Source organism: Ixodes scapularis, unplaced genomic scaffold, assembly GCF_016920785.2.
Source record: "Ixodes scapularis isolate PalLabHiFi unplaced genomic scaffold, ASM1692078v2 PGA_scaffold2__306_contigs__length_199485367, whole genome shotgun sequence".
In the NCBI taxonomy this organism is placed as follows: Eukaryota; Metazoa; Arthropoda; class Arachnida; order Ixodida; family Ixodidae; genus Ixodes; species Ixodes scapularis.
In genome coordinates, this window is record NW_024609857.1 from 158231426 (window position 1) to 158251880 (window position 20455).

Genomic DNA, 20455 nt, shown 5'->3' on the forward strand with positions numbered 1-20455 from the left:
ACCCCAATTCAATCCAACCCTTAAGCCGAAAGCATCCGAAAGCGTACATCTGGAGGCCATGCTGTTATTCGGTTATTGACGTCTGCGGTTGAGCGTCGTGCTTTCATCGTGTTTCCGGAAGCGGCCTCTTCACTGACGATGTCGGAGGCAAGACAGTGCCCGTTTACTCCGGACTGGACGAACCCGCATATTTCGGAATATGCAAGTTGGATTAAGCCCGTGCAAAATTATCCTCATGACGCTTCATGCTCAATGCCTCGTGTTGTAATGATCTTATATATTTAACTGGCCCTACAGTGGTCAGGAAATTTCACTTGAAATTGTCAGAGAGAACCGGGAAAAGTCAGGGAATTTTGAAATAATAATTTGCTAGACACGCTCTTTATGTGCCACTAGCGTTCGGCTTACCGCATTTGTTTCACACCAGTCTAGCTCGAGGGAACCAGTAAATAGAAATAACTGTCAGCACCCAGCCATGGCGACACCTGAAAGCTATGTTTATGGGTTCCATATTTTAGCGCGCTATTCACAGCGCATTCGTGGGAAGGGGAGATGGTCTGGCTGGTCTGGCAGAGGTCCCCGCAACCTCAGATCAGCTCCTACCTATGGTCTGCAAAGAACGGCGATCTTGATGGTGTGTAATGCACGTTGCGAAAGCACTGTGGAAGCGTTGACATATACAACGCAGTCAGCTCGATAGGGTCCTCCGTCAAGTCACATTCAGGACTAAAGGCCGGTTCAGACACTTGCGTTTGAGTGCGTTTGGCTGCGTTGCGTCGAGTACCGAAAGCGAGTCACCGGCACATCTGTGCTTCGCATGAAGCGTGGAATCCAATTCAAGGGATCATTTTGGCACGCGATATAAGCAGCAGGGATGTCCTGGTTTCTCGCTGCCGCAACGCAGTCAAACGCAGTCAAACGCAACTGTCTGAACCAGGCTTAAGTAACTCCACGAGCGAGGCATACTGCGGCGAACTAGCTCTGCTTCTTGGAGGCCCGTGATGTGGCGGCATTCCAAAGGAGCTTCGCAAGAGCGCCACCAGGCGCAGTCTTGAAATTAGTTAATTCGTTTTAAAATTAGCTTTCTTTACTTTTCTGTTGGAAGCCCAGAAACACTAGTTTAGACTAGTGTTTCTGGGCTGCCTGCGCAACATAGACCACATCTAATCAAAGCAATAAGTGCACGAATTTTGTTTATTCCGTACCCCTTTAAAGTCGGCCATGACTTTTCAGAGTATGTGAATCTGATCAGTAGCAATTATAACACATTCCACTGACAACTTTTAGATTCTGCCTTCGATCTTCATATTGCGTATTACCTCCGCCAAATGAACGCCAATGCTAGAATGTGCACGCTCTTGATATCCTGAAAATCCTGGTGTAACTAGTCTTTGTCATTGTTATTGTGTTCTAAAATAAACAGAAATAAAAAAAAAAAACCTTCTTTGTCCTGAATGTTGCTCTTGAAGTTAAATGCGTTAACAGGCTTTCAATCTGCTAGGTGTCTTCATCTGGTCGTTTTTGCGCCGTTCAACAATGCCCCAAAATAAGTTCATTCTACGGCGAAACCGTGTCAACGTAATAATTTAAGAAGTAAAAATAGATGATATAAATATAACCAGAAATAGCAAAGCAAGCGCAGTAGTAGAAAAGAAGAAAAAAAAAAACCGGAAGAAACAAGTGGGAGTGTAAAAACCCAGGTGCGGTAATTAGATACGACAGTGGGACAAATACGCCCTACGGGGCCATAGAAATACACACGCTGGAACTCGGATGGCTGCACCAACAAATAGGCGTCGTACACTTTACAAATGCAACACGGGGAGCTCGGCCGAATTCCCGAACGAGATCCTCTGCCCGCGTCCTTCAACGCTGTCGTGCACACAAAGCAGGCGGCGTTGCACTGCCACCGGCGACGTAGACAGGCATAAATCGACCCCTAAACAGGGCACTTTTATAGGTCCGAGGCCTGTGTACTGCGGGGTTCAGAGTGCGTTGTGTTTTGCATGAAAGTGAGAAGGGTAGGGGAAGGCTTGGTACCGTCGGAGGAGAACCGAATTGTAACACGTTTTATTTGGTTGCGTGGAAGGCATGCGATGTAGAGATAGCGATGAAGGGGACCGGGGGAGGGGGAAGAGAATGGCGACTCGTGTTGTGCCTCGTATGGCAAAGTGAAAAGCCCTGTTCTACATCATCGGCCGCTCGTTCGAAACGAAGTGTGCGTTCGTACGGAGAATCCGACGACAACGGCGACGGTGCAAGCGGGAAGGTTAGGAGGCGTGGATGCATCGATGTTGGAGATGGAGAGAGAGGGTCTCGTCATAAATTCGCTCCGCCGAAAGGTGGAGGTGGTACCTGCCTGCCCCCGCGGGAGGAAGGGGCTGACGCCAGTGAGATGAAAACGGTGCCACTGAGAGCGTCTGAATGAAAGTACGGCGTGAGAAAGAATGGACGTGTTCTGTCTGACGTACGAACAAAATCAGCGATAACCCTAAAAGTTAAAAAAAAACAGGGAATACGAGAGAATGCAGTCGTTTCCTTCCTCAAGAAGTCGAGTACAAACTTTTTTCGCCGTGGCTGACTGGAAACGTTGAGAAAGTCTGGTCAATAAAATTGCTCTTCAAACCTATAACGGCCAACGGTGTTTCCTTAAGGCCACGGTCCCACTTAATGTGGCAGTTTAGGTATTTTTTGGCAGGTCATTGCTCATCTCCTTTCACATACTGTTTTGTGGAATTAATGTCATTCGAAAGGCAATGCAATCCTCTTTCATTTCATGTTATATATGTATTGGTTTATACTGTTCATGCGCATTTGTAGCGTTGCAAATATGATGGCGCGGACCCTCACTTGCTCCGCTGGTTCATATTTTATGAACGATCCGTTAAAAATAACACAATAGAACAGTTTTGTTAAGATGATGTCGGAGCAGAATGTAACGATATACTTTTTTGGTATTTGCACTACTTTGTTTTGTTGTTTCATCTCTCCAAATATTGCCCTAAAATTGACATTTTTTCAGCATAAATATGTTCTTAATGACAAGCGCTAGGGCAATGAAATTAGCTACAGATGTAGTGCTTATAATTGGTAACATGCAGAAAAAAAAATGTAATGTTGTGTACAATTTTTTTGTTTAGATATCCTATATCAAACGTAGCACTTTTTCGTGCTTCGAGTCATGGTGCTTCAAATGCCGCCAAGGAGATAACTAAGCTATGATAAAATCTTTTATAACATTTAGAACTACAATGGTTGCCATGGTTGCCCAAGAGATGCTGCTTTACAACTGTACGTGGAACAGGAAAACTGCACTTTGCAGAATTGCGGCTTATTCGTTAATATGAAGGACGGATTTCTAGCAGCATTCCCTGATTGACTACTTGGAACAAATGGCCTCGCTGACGTAAAGTGCCCCCTTTCCAAAAGATTCTTGAAGCCTACTGAAACCGCAAAAAAGCATGAGGCGAAAAATAAGAAAAAGGAGCCTGGTGTGAAAGGTCCTAATCACCACCATAGCTTCTACTACCAAATACAAGGGCAGTTACACAATACACAAAGAGAGTTTTGTGATTTCGTTATATTTACACTCAAGAGCATTGATATCCAACGTATTCGGAGAGATGACACCTTCTGGTCAACCAACATAGAGCCTTTTCTACTCGAGTGTTACATGGAAGGCCCGTCTTCCGCTGAAAATCCTCACGTAGGCGAGTTGTCCGACCGAATAAACTGCCATTACTCCCGATCTGGGAATCTCTCGATCTTCGTTCGTAGGCCATAGTATCATGAGATAGAAAGGTGCAGCTCTTCGTCCGCCGAACATTGCTTCGGCGGGTGTTTTTACCGTGTAAGATGAGACCGTCGCGTGCTGCTGGAACAAGAACCTGGCGATTCTTCACTGAACTGCTTCTTCCGTAAGCTTCAAGAGGGCTTTCTTCGTTTCGCACACCATCTGTTCTGCTTGCCTGTTAGTTGCAGGATGCTATGGTGTACTAATGTGATGCCTGATGCCGTTTTCTTTTTGGTGTTTTTTGTTCAAAAACTTGTTTATTTTATTTGAAGCAAAATTTGGCGCGTTATCAGAGAAAGTATTTTCGGTAGGACAAAAGTAGGGAAAAGAGAGCGTGGAACGTCAACAACGCGTTTGGACGTCGCGGAAGGCATCGTGTAAACTTCCAACCACTTAGAGTACGCATCGAGCATGACTCCGCAGATGCGGATACGTTTCGCCCCCCGCCGACTGAATAGTGGATCGTTTTCAGTTACTGTTCATAATGGCGCTGGACTCGAGGGAGACGTAGAGTCTTTCCACAAAGTTAGTCCAGGTGCCAGCACTTTTGTCGAAAGCGGTAAGTGTTCGAAACGTCGACAACGTCGGTAGCCACGTGCTGTGCTTGACACTGGACGCTTACCATTCGCTGAGAAGAAACTTGCTTGTTCGTCTGCCACGAGTCGTCCGATATCAGGTCATTACCGCAATTCCATCTCCCGACAAAACAGGTCTTCGTTGTCCGCATATCCATAGTTAGCAATCACGTGAACTTATAAATTCCCAAACGCTCATAAGTTGCCGTCGCTAAACGCCGCGTATTCATAGCGTCTTCATGGCAAATAAACGTCTTCCTATTTATTCTGATGGTTTTCATCATATCAATCCTAAGCTGTGCTTACAACATGATGTGTGTCGGTATTTCCGAAATTATTGCAACGGCGTTTGTTTTCTGGGAACCCCCCCCCCCCCCCCCCCCTATAATGTAACAACCTTTGCAACATCTTCCGGATACCGTGAAACAAAATATTTCGTGACGTCACTTTTCAGTCGTCATTATAATGGTGAAGTAAGTACCGTAAATCGCGAAGCAATTTACTTGACGTCCGCTTCCAATGGTGTCTTGGAAGATTGAGTCTACTGAGCGTGCATTCCTGCAGAAGAAATTTTCATTGATAGAATATTGACACGTCAAGCAACAATTGATTCCTCCTTGGTAAGATTTATTGCGAAAGCCCGTGACGACCGCCGAACCGCATCTCCCTATATCAGAGAACAATTTGTACCCAGTCTGGCATTCCCGTGTACATGCGTTTGCTGGGCCATGCTACTTGAGCCAGCTGAGCACAGCTGGCAGCGACGCCAGCAAGGCCACGAGGGGAACGTGTTGGTGCTTGAGCCATCCCACCGTGAACCAATGTTTCGGCCACCCCACTAAATCCCCTTCATGTTTCAAAGGTAGTGCACGGTGCGTCGATGCACGAGGCACGTGCAACGTGCAGGCCTTGGGAAGATCATGGCGGCACAGCGCAGCTATACCCTGTTTCACCTTATGATGTACCGCAGGAAAGGCTACAAGCGCGAGCTCCTTGCTATAGGGCACATCTCGGCGGCACAAGCTCTCGTGCATTAGGGGCAGCTGCCAACGCTATGAGCTCGCGCTTCTAGCCTTCTCTGCGGTACAGCATAACGTGAAACGGAGTATTAGCGATGTGCGCGACCAAAAGCGTCGCTGCGGTCAGCTTTCCACGATTGGCCAGACCATGAGCATATGAGCACTTCCAGATTGTCAACTTTGACGGTGTTAGTTTCGGATTGCGATGGCTCCTAGCTTCTACTGTGCTTTTTAAACACACCATCGAACTCGCCGTCGCACCCGATGGTAAATAGCCAGAATAACAACTGGTGACGTCACGGCGAGGCAAATGCCAGTCGTGACGTCACGGAGGGAAACAATAAGAGGGCGCCACCGAAACATCTCGGCGCTAATAGCGCAGCACTGAGCTGGATTTCAGACGCCATGAATTTCCCAGAACTGGCGCGCGGCACGTGCCTCGAGCATTTCTGCAACAATGAAGGGCGCCACTTTTCCCAGGATAGAGGGGCTTTACACCCCGCGGGTGCGTGTCGCCATCTACTGGTTGAACTAACGCCTTGTTCAAGATGGTTGCCTTAAGTTTCAGAGATGCGAAGGGCCCTGTTACAGACCTAAAAGTTTCTGGAACAAAATATTTCATATAAATTAAATGTGGGATATGTATCGCTGGGATTTCGGAGTAAACGCGAAAGAACATTCTATCTAGTAATGAGTGGCAGAAGCAGTTTAAAATACAAACTATCTTCGTTTGGCTAGCACAAAAAAAAAGATTTTTTTTTTTGTTTTAAGTTTTCTATTTATTTTTCCCTAAACCTGCGTTCCTCTAAATATTTAACTTGCCAGATATTTTTTGTTAATTATGCGCAAAATTCATCCCCGCAAAAAAAAAAAAAAAAGAAGTAAAAGATGTTGAAACGCGAAAGAACTCAGGGTATGAGTCAAAATGTAACTTACTCTCAGATAATATCTGTAAAAGATTATACCATACTGACATGAAACCGACACATTAGCCTATCCGTTGTAGTCTAGTACTTGAAATCTGATCAAAGGTAGACTGCACGACAAGACCATTTTGGGGTTGTCGTTTCGAAGCTATACACTGAACAAGCGAACGTCTTATATCACGCAACGCATACATAATGCGTATAAGTGCTAAAAAAAACAAAAAACAACAACAACAAAAACATGCCCAGCCGTGATTACTTATACCTCGTCTCCCCATCCCAGCACTGAATGTAATTATAGCGGCCAACGAGGACACAGAAAAACGCTCTTCGCATCATCCGACCGGGGAGCCCACACTCAGCCAGAGAGTTCGAATACCGTGTGTTGTGGTGGAACTTATGATGGAGCTACCCCCGTATTCCTATCTTCTCTAGCTGTTATTAGGGGGACGATATGGTGGCTGACGGCAGTACCTCGGGGATGCCCGTACAGCGCATTTGTTGGGGAGTATTTTGATTTTGATTTCCTCTCGTTTCGAGCGCGAGTCGGGGGTGCCTGACTGACGCCGCTGAGACTTGTGGACTCCTGGGAAATGGTGATGATGCTTCCCTCACCCCCCGCGGTGTACCGGCTTTAGTATTGCTTCTTCTCTGCGCAACTGTTCTTCCGTGACCATGGCAATCGCCAAGCGCAAAAAACAAATATATATATATATATATGGCGGAGAGATTGGAAACAACGCGTTCGGTGAGAAGGTGTGAGGGTGTGAGGTGGTGCTGGCGGGCGTGTACTCACAAATAAGGTTAGAAGAATCAGAGCCGACGGACTTTTTTTTTGTTTTTGCTCGGTTTTTTATTTCACAAGAGGGGAATAAATTGTTTTTCTTTTTGTCTGCGGTTATTACTAGGAGGTAAGCGTGTGTCGTGGTCGGTGCATGCCTGTATAAGGAGTAGAGATTTGCCAACCGGCGGTCTTCACGATCGGGCGTCCTGGTGTTGCGTTGAGCCATGCGCACTGCATTCGGAGCCTGTGTATGACCGCGCGTGTGTGAGCTTTCGTGCTTATTTTCATGTGTATGAACCGCAAGACGAGTTGGCGTGCAGGTGCGTGCCAGTGCTTCTTCATGTGTATCATCGTTCTTTTAAATATTTTCTTGGTGGTGTGGGTTGTTATGTATGTGCAAGTTTTGTTTAACTTGAATGAACATAGTTGCACTATACTCTGGAAAAAAAAAAAAAACTGGTCGTAAAAGATCTTCTGAGTGTTCTTTGGCTTGTCCATATTTTGCACCCTAATAAGTTTTAGATGCGGAGCATCTCTTGCTCGGGTCTGTGTCCCGCGGCGTCGTAGTCCGCACTCACACTACGCATGCGCAACTCTCCTCCTTCCCTCTCTCCAACAGCTGCGCGTTACTCTCTCCGCTCTCTCTCTACCAGCTGCGTGCACTTCGCGTGCGTTCGCTTCTACTCACACCGCGCGCGCATGCGCAACTCTCCTCCTCTCGTCTACTCTCCTTCAAGTGTGAATATAAGCAGCGGTAGCGCGCTGCGCGCGTTCAGTTCACCCGCTGTTGACTCCACTTCACTCCGTTCTTCCGATGAAGTGTGATGGAAGCAACAGTCCCGTCAGTTAGTGGGTTGGCGCAAGCAAGCGTCAGCACCACCCCACAAACTAACAGCAACGCTACGTCCACTGAAGACAAAGCTGCGCAGCGAAGGGCACGCGACGCTGAGCGCAAACGCTTGAAGCGAGCGGCAGACGCTGAACTACGGCAACGAGAAGCGGCGTCCATTCGTCAACGTCAAGCGGCGGATGCTGAACTACGACAACGTGAAGCGGCGGCGGTTCGTGAACGTCGAGCAGCAGAACCTGAGGTTCGGGACCGTGAAGTTCAACGTAAACGTACGAAGCAAGCGACTCCGCATCACCCCATGGTTCCCCTCGGGAAGATGGTGTAATTTTTTTTTTTTTCTTTAGCTCCCTCAAAAAGGGGTTTTGTGAAAAATCTATACGGGATTCTTTTAAGTTCCTTTTTCGATGCGAAATAGTTCTTCGTCGCTCAGTTTCCTTTCTAGTGCGCCTGGGGGCGATAGGGCTTGAGGCGGAACTGTTCTTCACGAGCTGAAAGGGTTCTCGGGGCGTCGACGAACCTTTAAAGAACGGATTTCTTTTTTTTTTTTACAGTGATATAGGGCGTCATGTTTAGGGAGCTGTATGTCAGGTCAATGTTTAAAATATTAGGCACGTCTTGGGCCCAACAAGGTCAATTTTTTCGCTAACTTTATGACACGTTTAATAACGCGCACATAGCGTGTATTCATTTGCCTTTCATGCGACAAAAAGACTAAACACCGTACCAGACACAGTTCCCATTTTATTGTATACGATATCCACCCTTAGCGCATCTCATTACGCGAATAAAGCTATGTATGCCACACACACACACACACGCACGCACACACACTGAATCTATAGACGACATGAGATACATCCAACATGACTTATGCCAGCTATACGCGTGAAAATCCTTTCGGAATTGATGTCCTGCAAGTATTTATCGGGCAATCACCTTGCTACGCATTAGGCTGCGACCTTTTGCGAGTTCAAAGGACCTTAGGGCAGATACAGCCACAACGAATGCGAGCGGTGCTTTTGTTTGGCAGCGAACGACATTCTAGGCGGCACATCCTTGGGAGTCGGTCTACACCGCTACACCAGCTCGCTCCGGTACATAATACACACCAACAGAACGAGCAATGGGGAAGACGCATAGGCACACGGTTAGACGGCCGTACACAACAACTTCTCCCCGCCTCCTTTAAAAGCACTTGCGTCCCGGGGCGAAGAAATGGTCTGCTCAATTAGTTCCCAAACCAAGCGCACGGTGGCGCTCCTCCCACTCGGCGCCGTCTACCGTATTTTTTAGCGTCCCTTTTTTCCCCTGCCTGACACCTGTTTTGTTTTTCCCCATTTCTTTTTTTTTTTCTCTCTTTCGGCAACCCCGATTTTTCCAGCTGTTTATATACTTAGCTGCCTGCTTCTTTCTCTTTTTTCATGTTTCTTTTTACGTGTGCGCGAAGCCTTTTTTTTTTTTACGGGAAAGGGTGTAGTAGTGAGAATGCTTTCTTTTTGATCGCCATGCATTGCGAGGGGCAGCGTTTGAGGAAAAATGAAGGCAGTGAGGGGCTGGCTGACGCTACTCAGGGAGGAGGGAGGACTCTTGCCGGGGAAGGGCGAGACATCTGGCGGTACATTTGTCAAGCTGGGCGCTTCTGTCACCGGCGCTAAGGGCTTCCCGCCGAGAAGGGACGGGAGGACGGGGCACCCCGTATCGGCGCCGGAGACATTTATATACGCAATATCGAGACGGACGGCAAAGCCACTCTCGTGAACGGCGCGAGATTGCGCTTCGCGGGACGATGAGGGGGGAACAAAAGAGGAAGACGAGCTGGGAGGAGTAAGTAACCAGTTCTGACCAAAATGGGGACGCTCCTTAGGCGAATGTTATGTGCTTAGAGTTGTCTTCAACAACCCCGAAATGTTTTTCTTAGAAGTTTTATGAGTATGACGTAAATTGAATTAAATCTATTTTGATTGTTTCCGGATAAATAATGCAGATAAGAGGGACAGGGAATGTTGATTTACACTATCAGGACTCTCTTGATTCTACTGTCTTTCAAGTCAAGGAGTGAATGAGCAGCAACAAAAACTAAGCAACATATTCCTGTTATTGCTCATCTTTCGAGTACTCCTTCTATCAAGATTATTTTCGAAAATTTTCTCATATGCCCGGGGCAATTGGATGTATTACTACGTGATATAAATATTGTGCGGTACACACCTAAGTAGTTAAGAAGCATTAAATTAGGTACAACAATACCGCCCCCCCCCCCCTTTTTGTTCCCTTAAATTAGAAAAATACTGCGAGGTTCAAACTTCTAAAATTACTAATGACTCAGCATTTCATGGTTTCATTTGAGTAGGAATTAACTCCATCGCTTTACAAAACAACTTCTTTTGGTGATATTTCGCCGACTAGTTCTGTTGGCAATTTACAACGACCACTCACTGTTTGTATTTTCTTGTGCTACATATTTGTCTCGATTTATTTATTTTTATTTATTTATTTATTCATACCCTTCAGGGCCCAAAGGCATAAGAGAAAAGGGGGGGGGGGGGGCAAAGAAACAATATACAAAAAACAACAACAAATATATCTAACTAGTATTAAAGAGGACACAATATATGAGAAACAATACACAAATAAACAAATTCATTTAACAAGGAAGTTATAGAGGATACAAAAAATAATTGTAAAGAACAACTAAAAAATCGGAGCTCTCGGCAATCTCGACTACAGCCACGGGAAGGCGATCAAAATGTAGTTTCACTTATTAATACAAAGGCACATTGGAAACCTGTTCACATCTTACGTACACCCATCCAAAGGACCATGTAAAAACGATGCGACGCAAAATGCTTTCTTGAGTTCATGTACAAGTAAAGGGTTACATCATTTGTGTCAGTTGGAAATATTTGATGTGCATACAATATCCCATTGTAAGCACATGCATATGCACGTCGCCTTCATCGCAATAGATGCCTCGGTCAAAATTCAAACTTGCCAAATGTGGATCAGCATGCCAGCACTTAACATCAACCAGTAAAGCAGCATATAAAAAAACATTATCTATTTCTAAAGCAACGTAGCGCCCTTTAGAGACGCATACGTCAACATTTCATATTGCTCGGAACATGCATAAACACGCAGTGTATAATCTTATTAGACTTTCTCGCTGTTGCACAAGATTGGTTAACTGAAGAAAGAAAAAAAGAAACATGGGAAATTTCAGAAATTGGGCCTCCTACTTTATGACAGCTCCTAAAGCTGAGATTTCACAGAATAAAGCTAGCCCGAATGGGTACGTAACACCTGACCACATTCTGTCGAAAGCGCAAAGTTAAAAATGCGGTCGGAGACGCCACAACATCCCAAGAGTCATTTCCATCACTTTTTTTTTAAATTTATCAGCTAGAAACCAACTTATATGTAAAACATCTGACACATTATTGTCTTCGGGCCTGTTAAAAGTCTAGTCAGTTATACAAAGTCTGGTAGAAGAAACAATATTTCACTTTTGATGGCTTTTGAGTATACATTTAGAACATCAGTACCCCAATTAGCCGTGCCACACTTCGACGACCGCGCGTGGTTCAAGCGCCTTGCCTTAGGAAACAATTATCGCCGAGCCTGAGACTTTAAGGTTCCAGCCTCACGACAACCGACTCGAATAGCTACAAAACGGTATTTAATTTACCGGAGGAAATGTAAGATCAAATATTCAAAACTGACCCCGTTAACACAATTCTCCCTTTTTTGTTTCTGGGCATTCGAAGGTGAAATATGATAAGTCATAGCTTAACCATTTAATTAATTAATTATTCTTTTAAGGATTGACATGAGTTTCGTATATTTCTCCTTTAACGTTAACGTTAAGACGATGATAATTTTTGTTTCGAATGCTCTATGTTAAAAGTTATAACAAAAAAATGGAAAAAAGAGCTTTTTCAAACTTTCTATTTTTTGAAGTATTTTAGAAATGAACCTTCGGATAGCCTAAACTACTCATTTTATAAAACAAACTTTAAAACAGATTTTCCAAAAAGCTTTCGTCCATTTCTTTATTATAACGTTAACTATACGATGTAAAATGATGGCCGTACTAACTCTAGTGTTAATGAAAAAAAAAAAAGAAAAGAAAAACGAACCCCAAGGCAATATTTACTCGTTAATTATCTATTCAAATTATAATATAGGACCGTAGCAGCTTTTTCTGCAATCTCCAAGAACACCTTGGATATGCTAGGAAAGCTACTTTTGAATATGTAATTTTAATTTTTTAAAATAAACTAAAACTATTTTGTAGCCGTTAAAGATGACCGCCGTGGGATCGGAGTCTTAAAAAGCAGAATCAAGCCCCCTTGATAGAATGACCGGGTGACCATAGCTAGAATGTAGAAAAAAAAAAACGCTCTGTCTCCCACGCTTTCTCTCCTTCCCTGTAGACACTCGGCCTAACAACGTCGCAAGAAAATATAAACAATATAAGAAAGAGGTGGCAGTACATAGATCACGGTCCTTAAAATCAAATTACCTGAGTTTCCTTTCTCAATAAACAGAAGAGGAAAGCACGCTGTGTCTCTTGTGTTGGAACGAGTCGGGCAGATAGACTCTACGTAGCAATAGCGCCGGCAGAGCCACCAAACCCTGGAGGGTCTATTAGTCTTCATTCGCTCCAATTGAAACTTAACGTCTCCTTTGTTCCCATTATAGTTTTCTACTTTCGCTCTAGGTTTATTTCATCCCCTCTTTCACTTTTCCCCCATCTTGCGCCTCAGTTTGCGTTCCATACTTTTTGTTTTTTTATAATTGTTTGTGTAGCTACACTTTTTTTTTTTTTTTTTTTTTTCGGCTGGCTTCGGCAGATGGGAAATTTTGGTTGCTTGGTCACACTTGTCGGAAACCAAGGAGTGGTAGCCATTTTGTCGCGTTGTCTGTAGTTGTGCAAAATGACTTTCTTTACAGCGGTAGGGGAGAAAGAAGAGTCCTGTAGAAGGAGAGGAGATCATAGGAAGAGAGAGAGAGAGAGAACAGCGAACTCAGTTTCGTTGAAGTATTGCTGGAGTTTGGGAAAGAGGAAGTGAGGGGTTAGTTTGTTCCTATCATCGCGGTTTTTATTATGTGTTATTTTTTGTGGGGCTTTGAATTGTGTTTTTGATTCGTTCGACACTCGCTTTCTAACTAGAACAGGTCGGGAGGGAGAGATACTCATGGATCTTTTGTCTTCTGGGTGGTTGGACGTCGCACGGCGGAGAGCACGATTTGTTACTATTAGTGGTAGCAACGTCGCTATGTTCGCTGAACTCGCCGTTAAGAAACCCGGAACGAACGAACTCTCTGCAAGAGCCCAATATTATGAAGTAAGGAACGCAAGAAAAATAAAATGGATAAGAGTATCGTACCTCCAGAGGTTTAATTTCGAGATGTTTAAAATAAGTAGAAATTAAAAGATACCACGCGGACGTGTGCGTAGGTTGTTGGAATGATAAACTTTAGCACTGACCACCCCTACTCTAGCTTATTTTTTAATTAGGCGACACGTGTAAATAAATGCAAATCATATAATTTATTATGTATTTTGTTCATTTTTAAGCGTGATAATGCCCTTTAAAGTTCGTTCGCATCATTACGTCGTAATTAGAGAGCCTCGATTGAAGAGAAGGTCCACCTCAGATCAGGGGAGCGTTTGTAATTTAATGTCGGACGCCTCCTGCGGAGATTAGTCGCCACAGCGCATGCGCAGCGTTTTCGCAGGGTTAGGAGGAAAGCAGGAGGAAAGGTGAAGACGTTTGCAGACGATCTATGCTTTCGGCAGTTCGCGCAGCTGGTATGCGGATCGCAAGTTCGTCTGCTTCTTTTGCAGGGGTTGAGGTGACGTCAGAACGCCGAGCTCTGATTGGTTCTGAATGAAGGATAGTGGGTAAACCTCAAGGCAACTTGCTTCGAGGTCTACCCACTATCCTTGAACCAGAGCCAATCAGAGCTTCACCGCAACTCCTGAGCAAGAAGCAGACGACTCGGTCTACACATTGAAAACGCGGCCCAAAAACCACGTAATCCCGATCGGGCAGTCGGAAACTCCCTGTATTACAGGCTCTCTAGTCGTGGTTGTCAGCTTGTGCTGCCACGTGGTGCAGAAAATATTAAAAATACTTAATACGATGCAACATTTTTCCTTTCTGCTTTGTGGCAATGCGATTAGTTGCCGTCGCGATAGAGTTTGAAGCTTCAGGCAAATTATTTTCAACAAATAGAGCATACACCGAGCACTTCATCTGTATATACTTCTTCTATTTGGTAAGAGGGTAGGTTAGAAAACTCTCGGCTTCATCTCTGAAATGAATTCGGCAATGTTCTCAACCGGAATGCAACGAACAGCAGCAAAAGACCCTCATACTTTGCCACCTGGTAACACACTTCTCGTAAAAAAAAAAAAAGGCGGCCGTTTTTTCTCGTATTCATTTGATAGCACTCTGATGGAACGCAGTCAAGTACGGCCAAAAACGCAAAGGCAGAAAAAGCAGGTGACGTAACATGAAAACAAACTAGCCGACGGAGAGGTCTGACCAAGAGAACTTTCGCCGAAACCAAACAAGAAAAAAAAATCTAACACGGAGGGAACGAACTTCGATGAGAACTTCGAGAAGCAGAGCAGACACCGAAATGTGCAACACTCAGCTCTTCGTGCTTCCTAATGCCTCTTGTGCCGCAGCGTTGGTCTTTTCAGCGCTGGCGGTTCCCCTCTTTAGGCAATGAGGACATCCCTTTCGGTGTGCCGCTCGGATTTTTCTTCCTTAGCAGACGAACGAGCGTAGCAGACGATCGGGACCGACCGACCAGGGTTGTTAGCTCACTTTGCGATTTCGGCTTTCGTAAGAAGAGCTCGGTTGTGGAGGGACATGAACACCAACCAACGATTAGAGAAAGAAAGAGGCGGAACAACAGACACACAAAAAAAAAAAAATCTGAACGGGGAGGCATTAGCGCATTGTGTAGGGGTAATTAGCGACGTCTGTAGTTCCGAGTACACGGCGACGCAATGGAGCTTTGAGAGGTAATCAGGCCAGTTGCGTGCACTCTGACCGAGTTGACGAAAAAGTAAACAGCGCCTTGAATCGAACTTCACGTTTTTACATTTGATGCGCTTGCGCTCGCCGTTGCGGGCGCTGCCTGAAAGAAACGTGCCACAATTGTGGATTTAAAAGGAACTGGCATTTTATAACTTGGTCTGCGAATCGGGCGGGTGCAACAAGAAAGCAACAGAGTGCGTCGTCTACTCCCTGCGCCTATCGGAACATGGCGCCACAAGTTTCACTTATCGCTAATTCCGTCGTCTGCGGAAACGCACGCCGTTGACATTGGCGAGTTTGTTGGTCTCATTTTTTTTAAAGGAAAAGAACTACGCCTGGATATTTTAAAAAGTGAAATCTACCATCTGGATACAGATTCAGGGAAAATTAAAAATTTCTTTGTGCAAGTGCCATTTTTGTTCTTTCTGTTTTAAAGCGTAGAAAACATTGTAGCTACCGTATATTATGAGCTGAACGTTTGACTACGCTTGTTCTCTTTCCCTTACTATGTTTCGGGCTTTCACTGTCATAGCGGATCTTGCCCTGTGATACAACGTTGCAGATGTTACAGTTCAGTACCTACTTGTGTATGCCGAGCGCAAGTTCGTACGCTTCTTACGCAGTGGTTGCGGTGACGTCATAACGTGGCCGAGGTCTGATTGGCTCGATAGGAAGGATTGTGGGTAGACCTTAAGGCAGCTAGCGTTGGGGTCTATCCACTATCCTTCCAATCAAAGCCAGTCAGAACACGGCGTCTTTACGATGTCACCGCAACCCCCCCGCAAGAAGCAGACGGCTTGGTTTCCGCTTAGCTGGATCCACCAATAAGATCCTTAACTGTGATAAAAGCTAGAAAAATGGCAGACCACATACACGCTGCCTACCGCTGTAAAACACGATTGAAAGGTGCCTGCATCTAAGCGCGCACACAGACACACACGCATGCACACGAATAAACAGAGTTCAGCAAACGCCTTTTCCATCCCGCGCACGCAGCCGCACGTCCCCGCGATGAACAAACAAATCCTAGTCAAGCAGCCAACGTCGCGAAAACAACGACCCTGCCAGAACAGCAGCGGCGGCAGGCGAGACAAAAAGGCTCGATGTAGCCTAGGGGTAGGGTTTAGCGAAACACGGGCTCCTCCCTTTGCTCATGCGCGCGGGCAACTCAAATCCTAAATAATTTGACGCGCGCTCGCGGGCAAGAAAGTGGATGGGTGGCTGCCGGAAGGAAGGAAAAACGGAAGAGAAGGAAGTGGAAGGGCGAGCGAGGTAGCACCGATCGTTGCCGCGGACTCCCGGCTTACACCAACGCCTCTCTTACAACTTCGAGGAAGGTATTCGGAGGGAAAAGGCGGCATTAATAAAAATTATCATTAGCGCCAAGGGGAGGAAGGTAACTAGGAACTAAAAATACAAAAATACGACGGGAATACTCGCGCATAAAAAGAAAAAAGAGAGAGAAAGGGGGGGGGGGGGTGCGGGAAAATGTGCCCGTGTGGAAGAGGATTATTATCTGGGGGGGCCAACCGGCGGATGGAAGACTAGGGGAAGGCGATGCATCAGAGACGACGTATGTAGCGTAAACGTGTCAAAAATTTCGATGTTGGCGCACCGTCGTTGGACCGGAGAGATAAGGGAGGCTTCGGTGGTGCTCACCGCCGATACGAAGGCCGTAGCAAATTCGTCTCGGATTAGAAGAGAGACAGAGGCGAGCAAAGTAAAGAAGGCGCCCTCTGGGGAAAGCGGAATTCACGTAGACCGAAGACGAGGGCTGCTGATAATTTTGGCTTTCTTTTATTTCGTCGTAAATTATGAGCCACGGACAAGTACACCCGATGAACTTGCTAGGAAGCTGCTCTTTAGCAACGGGACATATCGCAGGGGTTGCACATTTGTGGCGCGACTGTACGAAGTTGAGGCCTCTGTACGTTTTGCGGCCGTGTGTTATGAAGGCGTAAGCGTCACTTGTCCTGTTATACGAAAGGGCGTCGGCGTTGTGCCCGAAAGATGGCCATAAAAATACGTCATTAAGCAAGCGCCGCACAAGGTCGAAGCGGAGCGCCTCAGAAATAAAACACAAAGAAAAGCACAACAACGCAGATGCCTCGTAACGGAAGCCGTCGTGAAGCCGGCGGGGTTCGCCGCGCCTGCGCAGTGGGGGGAGCGTGATGTCACCGGGCGGAAAAAGGAACTTGTAAAGAGGAAGACGTGGCACGCTGCTTGTAGGAATGCTTTCGCATTTCTACACATAAGCGGTCTTAAGTGTGGCTGCTGAATTGTTTAAGGGATTGGAAAGGGAGGTTGATGGCGTTAAATTAGCATGCACAGACATCCAGGTTGCAGTCGCCTTTAGGTCCTTCATACGAGAGAAGTTTCAGCTCCCGTAACACCGAAGAGGCATCCTGTGTGACATGACGAGACGGTTCACGGTCTCTCACCTGTCTGTTAAAATGACCGCCCGCTTTCTTTTGTTGAGCTATAGGCGAAGCCACATCCAACCTGTCCTGGCGGTGAGCTATCTTAACCAGTACAATATTAATATCGTTGCCATTTAATCCACTTGATCTTCGCAGAAGGCGATAGTTTATTAAATTTGCTTTGCCTTTTTTTGACGAATCTCATAGTTTCATATGCGTCACTCTTTGGTCAGATCTTGGATGCCCATAATCAGCTATGGTGTGGAACTCCTACGGCCCGTTCACACATTTGCGTCTTCATCCAATGCCTTAAAATAAAATATTTTATGATGAGAGAGCACACTGGCACACTGGCGCCATCTATACGGTAAACCTAGAACTGCATTTGACTAGAGCGCAGGTTTTGCAGTAGTTGCGAGATAAAAAAAAAAGGTGTAACGGCTGACAACGGATGAGAGGAGAGACACGTGACTGGCGCCCCGCTGTGGCGAAACGCCGAAATACACTGCACCTGAGCGAACAAGTGCCTTTCGGGTCCTCGCCGCTGCAGAAGCTGTGGGCAGACGTCCAGGTTTCCCGAGAAATGGCTCTTGATGCTTTGTGCTACCAGACCCTCGCGCTCCAAATCTGCGACCGAGCACTCTATGGCTCCTTCGTCGAACTGCCAGGCTTTGTGAGAATAGAAGAGGCTATGCTTGAGGCTTTGGTCGTCGCTTCCCTCACCCGAAGCTCACATGACTCGCACGAGCTCTGGGTTTGTTCCGGTGAATGGACCTTTTTCCAGTAAGCGTCTGCGCACGCGCACACCCTTTCCACTTGACCTTGACCGTCCTTTCGCCATTTTTGGGAGGCACTGTCTTCTTGCGACACTAATCTGTTCCTATGGGAGAAGGGGGATTCGGCCAACTCGTCGAAAGCCAACTCGACGACGGCCAACTTGTCGACGGATAATTCGTCGAGTAGGCCAATTCGTAATAGGGCAGTTCGTCGAAAGGCAACTTGTAGAAAGGGGCAATCTGTCGAAGGGCGATTCGTCGAATAGGTTGAATGACGTTCCGTGGTAAAAGTTCGTGGTTCCTTGTTATCTTTTGACCTAAATGTTTATTTCTATTTGGACCAGAGACTGCGCCCTCCTTAGGTTACAAGACGGAAAGAAAAATCACAAGAGGGTGAATGCGGTACAGTATTTTGAAACAAGTTAAGAAATGCTGATTTCAGAATCGTCCTTTTTATTATTATTTTTTTACTTTTTGTAACGAGCCGCCGCCAACTGTAGCCACGAAGCGGCGTAACTGGTGGGCCAGGTGGGTTAGCATTTCTGTTATAAGCCGCCGCAGACTATCGCCGCGAAGTGGCGTGAACGGGTGGGCGGGTTAGAGTTTCTGTATAGCCTTCCTACGGGAGCCAGAGTTGTGCGTTCATCCCCGTAGCGCCGTCTTTCCTGCATTTCAAGTTGATCCTGCTCCTTACGTGACTGAATTTGGCGAATAGCGGCGCCGCGCCTTCGAGGCTTGCGGCGCGCTCAAAAGCAGGGGAACGTACGGCGAGGCGCGCGCAACGTCTGCTTTCCTGCACGGCATTTGATCCGGCTCCTCACGTGATCGGATCTCGGCGAATAGCAACGCGGAGGCTCGTGGAAAACAGACTCGTAACTCTGGCTCCCGTAGGGAGCCCATACAGGAACTCTAGGACGGGTTGGTTAACACGCGCCCCTGAGATACACGCGCGACGTAGTGTTGTTGTTGTTGTTGAGTGTTGTTATCTTCGACAAGAAAGAGCACACTGGAGGTCTATTACCGTGCGGCGATATTACGCATTACTATAGGGCAGGAGTTTTATTTAAAATTTCAGGACAAAAATTATATATTTATGGCTTTGAAACAGCGGCGATCAGTTGGTCTCTTCGACGAGTTTTCCTTCGACGAATTGCCCTATGACGAATTGGCCTATTCGACGAATGGGCCGCCGACGAGTTGGCCGTCGACGAGTGGACTTTCGACGAGTTGGCCTAGACCCGGGAGAAGGCGAGTCCGGTTGCCCTCCATTTGTAGTAGGCGGCGAAACCGTCATGGGGCACTCCTAACTGGAAAAAGGTCCATTGCAGCGTCCGCTCTCGTACAATGTAAGGCGAAACGGCGCATAGAGGTTCTCTTCCGGCAAAAAAATGAATCTAAACCGAAAAAAAAAAAAACCGTTTAGTCTTTACATTAGCGAATCTCAAATTCTAAGCTGCCACGTTGGAAGCGTGCGTGGCAAGAGCTCACCATTTACGTTTGATGGTCCCGTTCCCGACGCAGACCCCGGTCAAGTCCTGCACCTGGGCACGGACCCGCACTGGGGCCCCTACCAGCACTACTCGACGTACCTGGCGGCCGCCGGACCCTTCGCGGCAGCGCCCTTCGGTCTGGACGCGTCGGCGGGGCCGCCCCCCGACGGGTCCCCTTCCTCCTGTCCCTCCAGCGGAGCCTCGCAGCTGACCCCCGGTGAGCCCCCTTCCAAGGACGGATGCTGCACCGAGGCTTCAGTCGCACTGCTCACACATCACACACAAAAAAAAAAGACAAAAATAAATTACGGTGTGTGTTGTAGACATGGTGAAAATATCGTCTGCTGACGCTCCTCAAGCATGCACGGAGCGCGTGTTTGCTTCGTCCGTATATATGCTTAGAACATGACAGCAGACAGTTTTTATAAGGCCAACGTGTCAGGATCGTGATTGAAGGAAGAAACATGCCGCAGGCAGTGGCTGCAGACTGTCGTTTGCACGACGTATGAGCAGTGCGACCTCGACTTAACGGGAAAACTGCGTTACTGCATAGCTGCCAAACATGCGCACACATTAAAAAAGAATGCTTCAATGGGTTGGCGTTTCCGCAGGGTAAGCTTGAAGAACGTTTTCACCTCAAAATGAGCTACGCATTCAGATGATTAACGTGCTAAGCAGCGCAGCAGCAGGAGGCAGGATTTCGGTCTGCTTTAAAGGTGTGACGGTACCGGTTCACTCTCTACATGAGCAACTTAACGAGTATA

At 46.5% G+C, this 20455-nt stretch overlaps 1 protein-coding gene across 2 annotated transcripts in view; it reads left to right on the forward strand.

Moving 5' to 3' along the window:
- The window catches only part of LOC8041131 (runt-related transcription factor 1), a 144366-nt gene that overhangs the window by 116852 nt on the left and 7059 nt on the right, over positions 1–20455 (forward strand). For both annotated transcript variants that reach the window (XM_029992700.4, XM_029992699.4), the window contains exon 4: positions 19723–19908. In XM_029992700.4, the coding sequence (XP_029848560.3) occupies positions 19723–19908 (186 nt within the window). The remainder of the gene's footprint in view (positions 1–19722; positions 19909–20455) is intronic.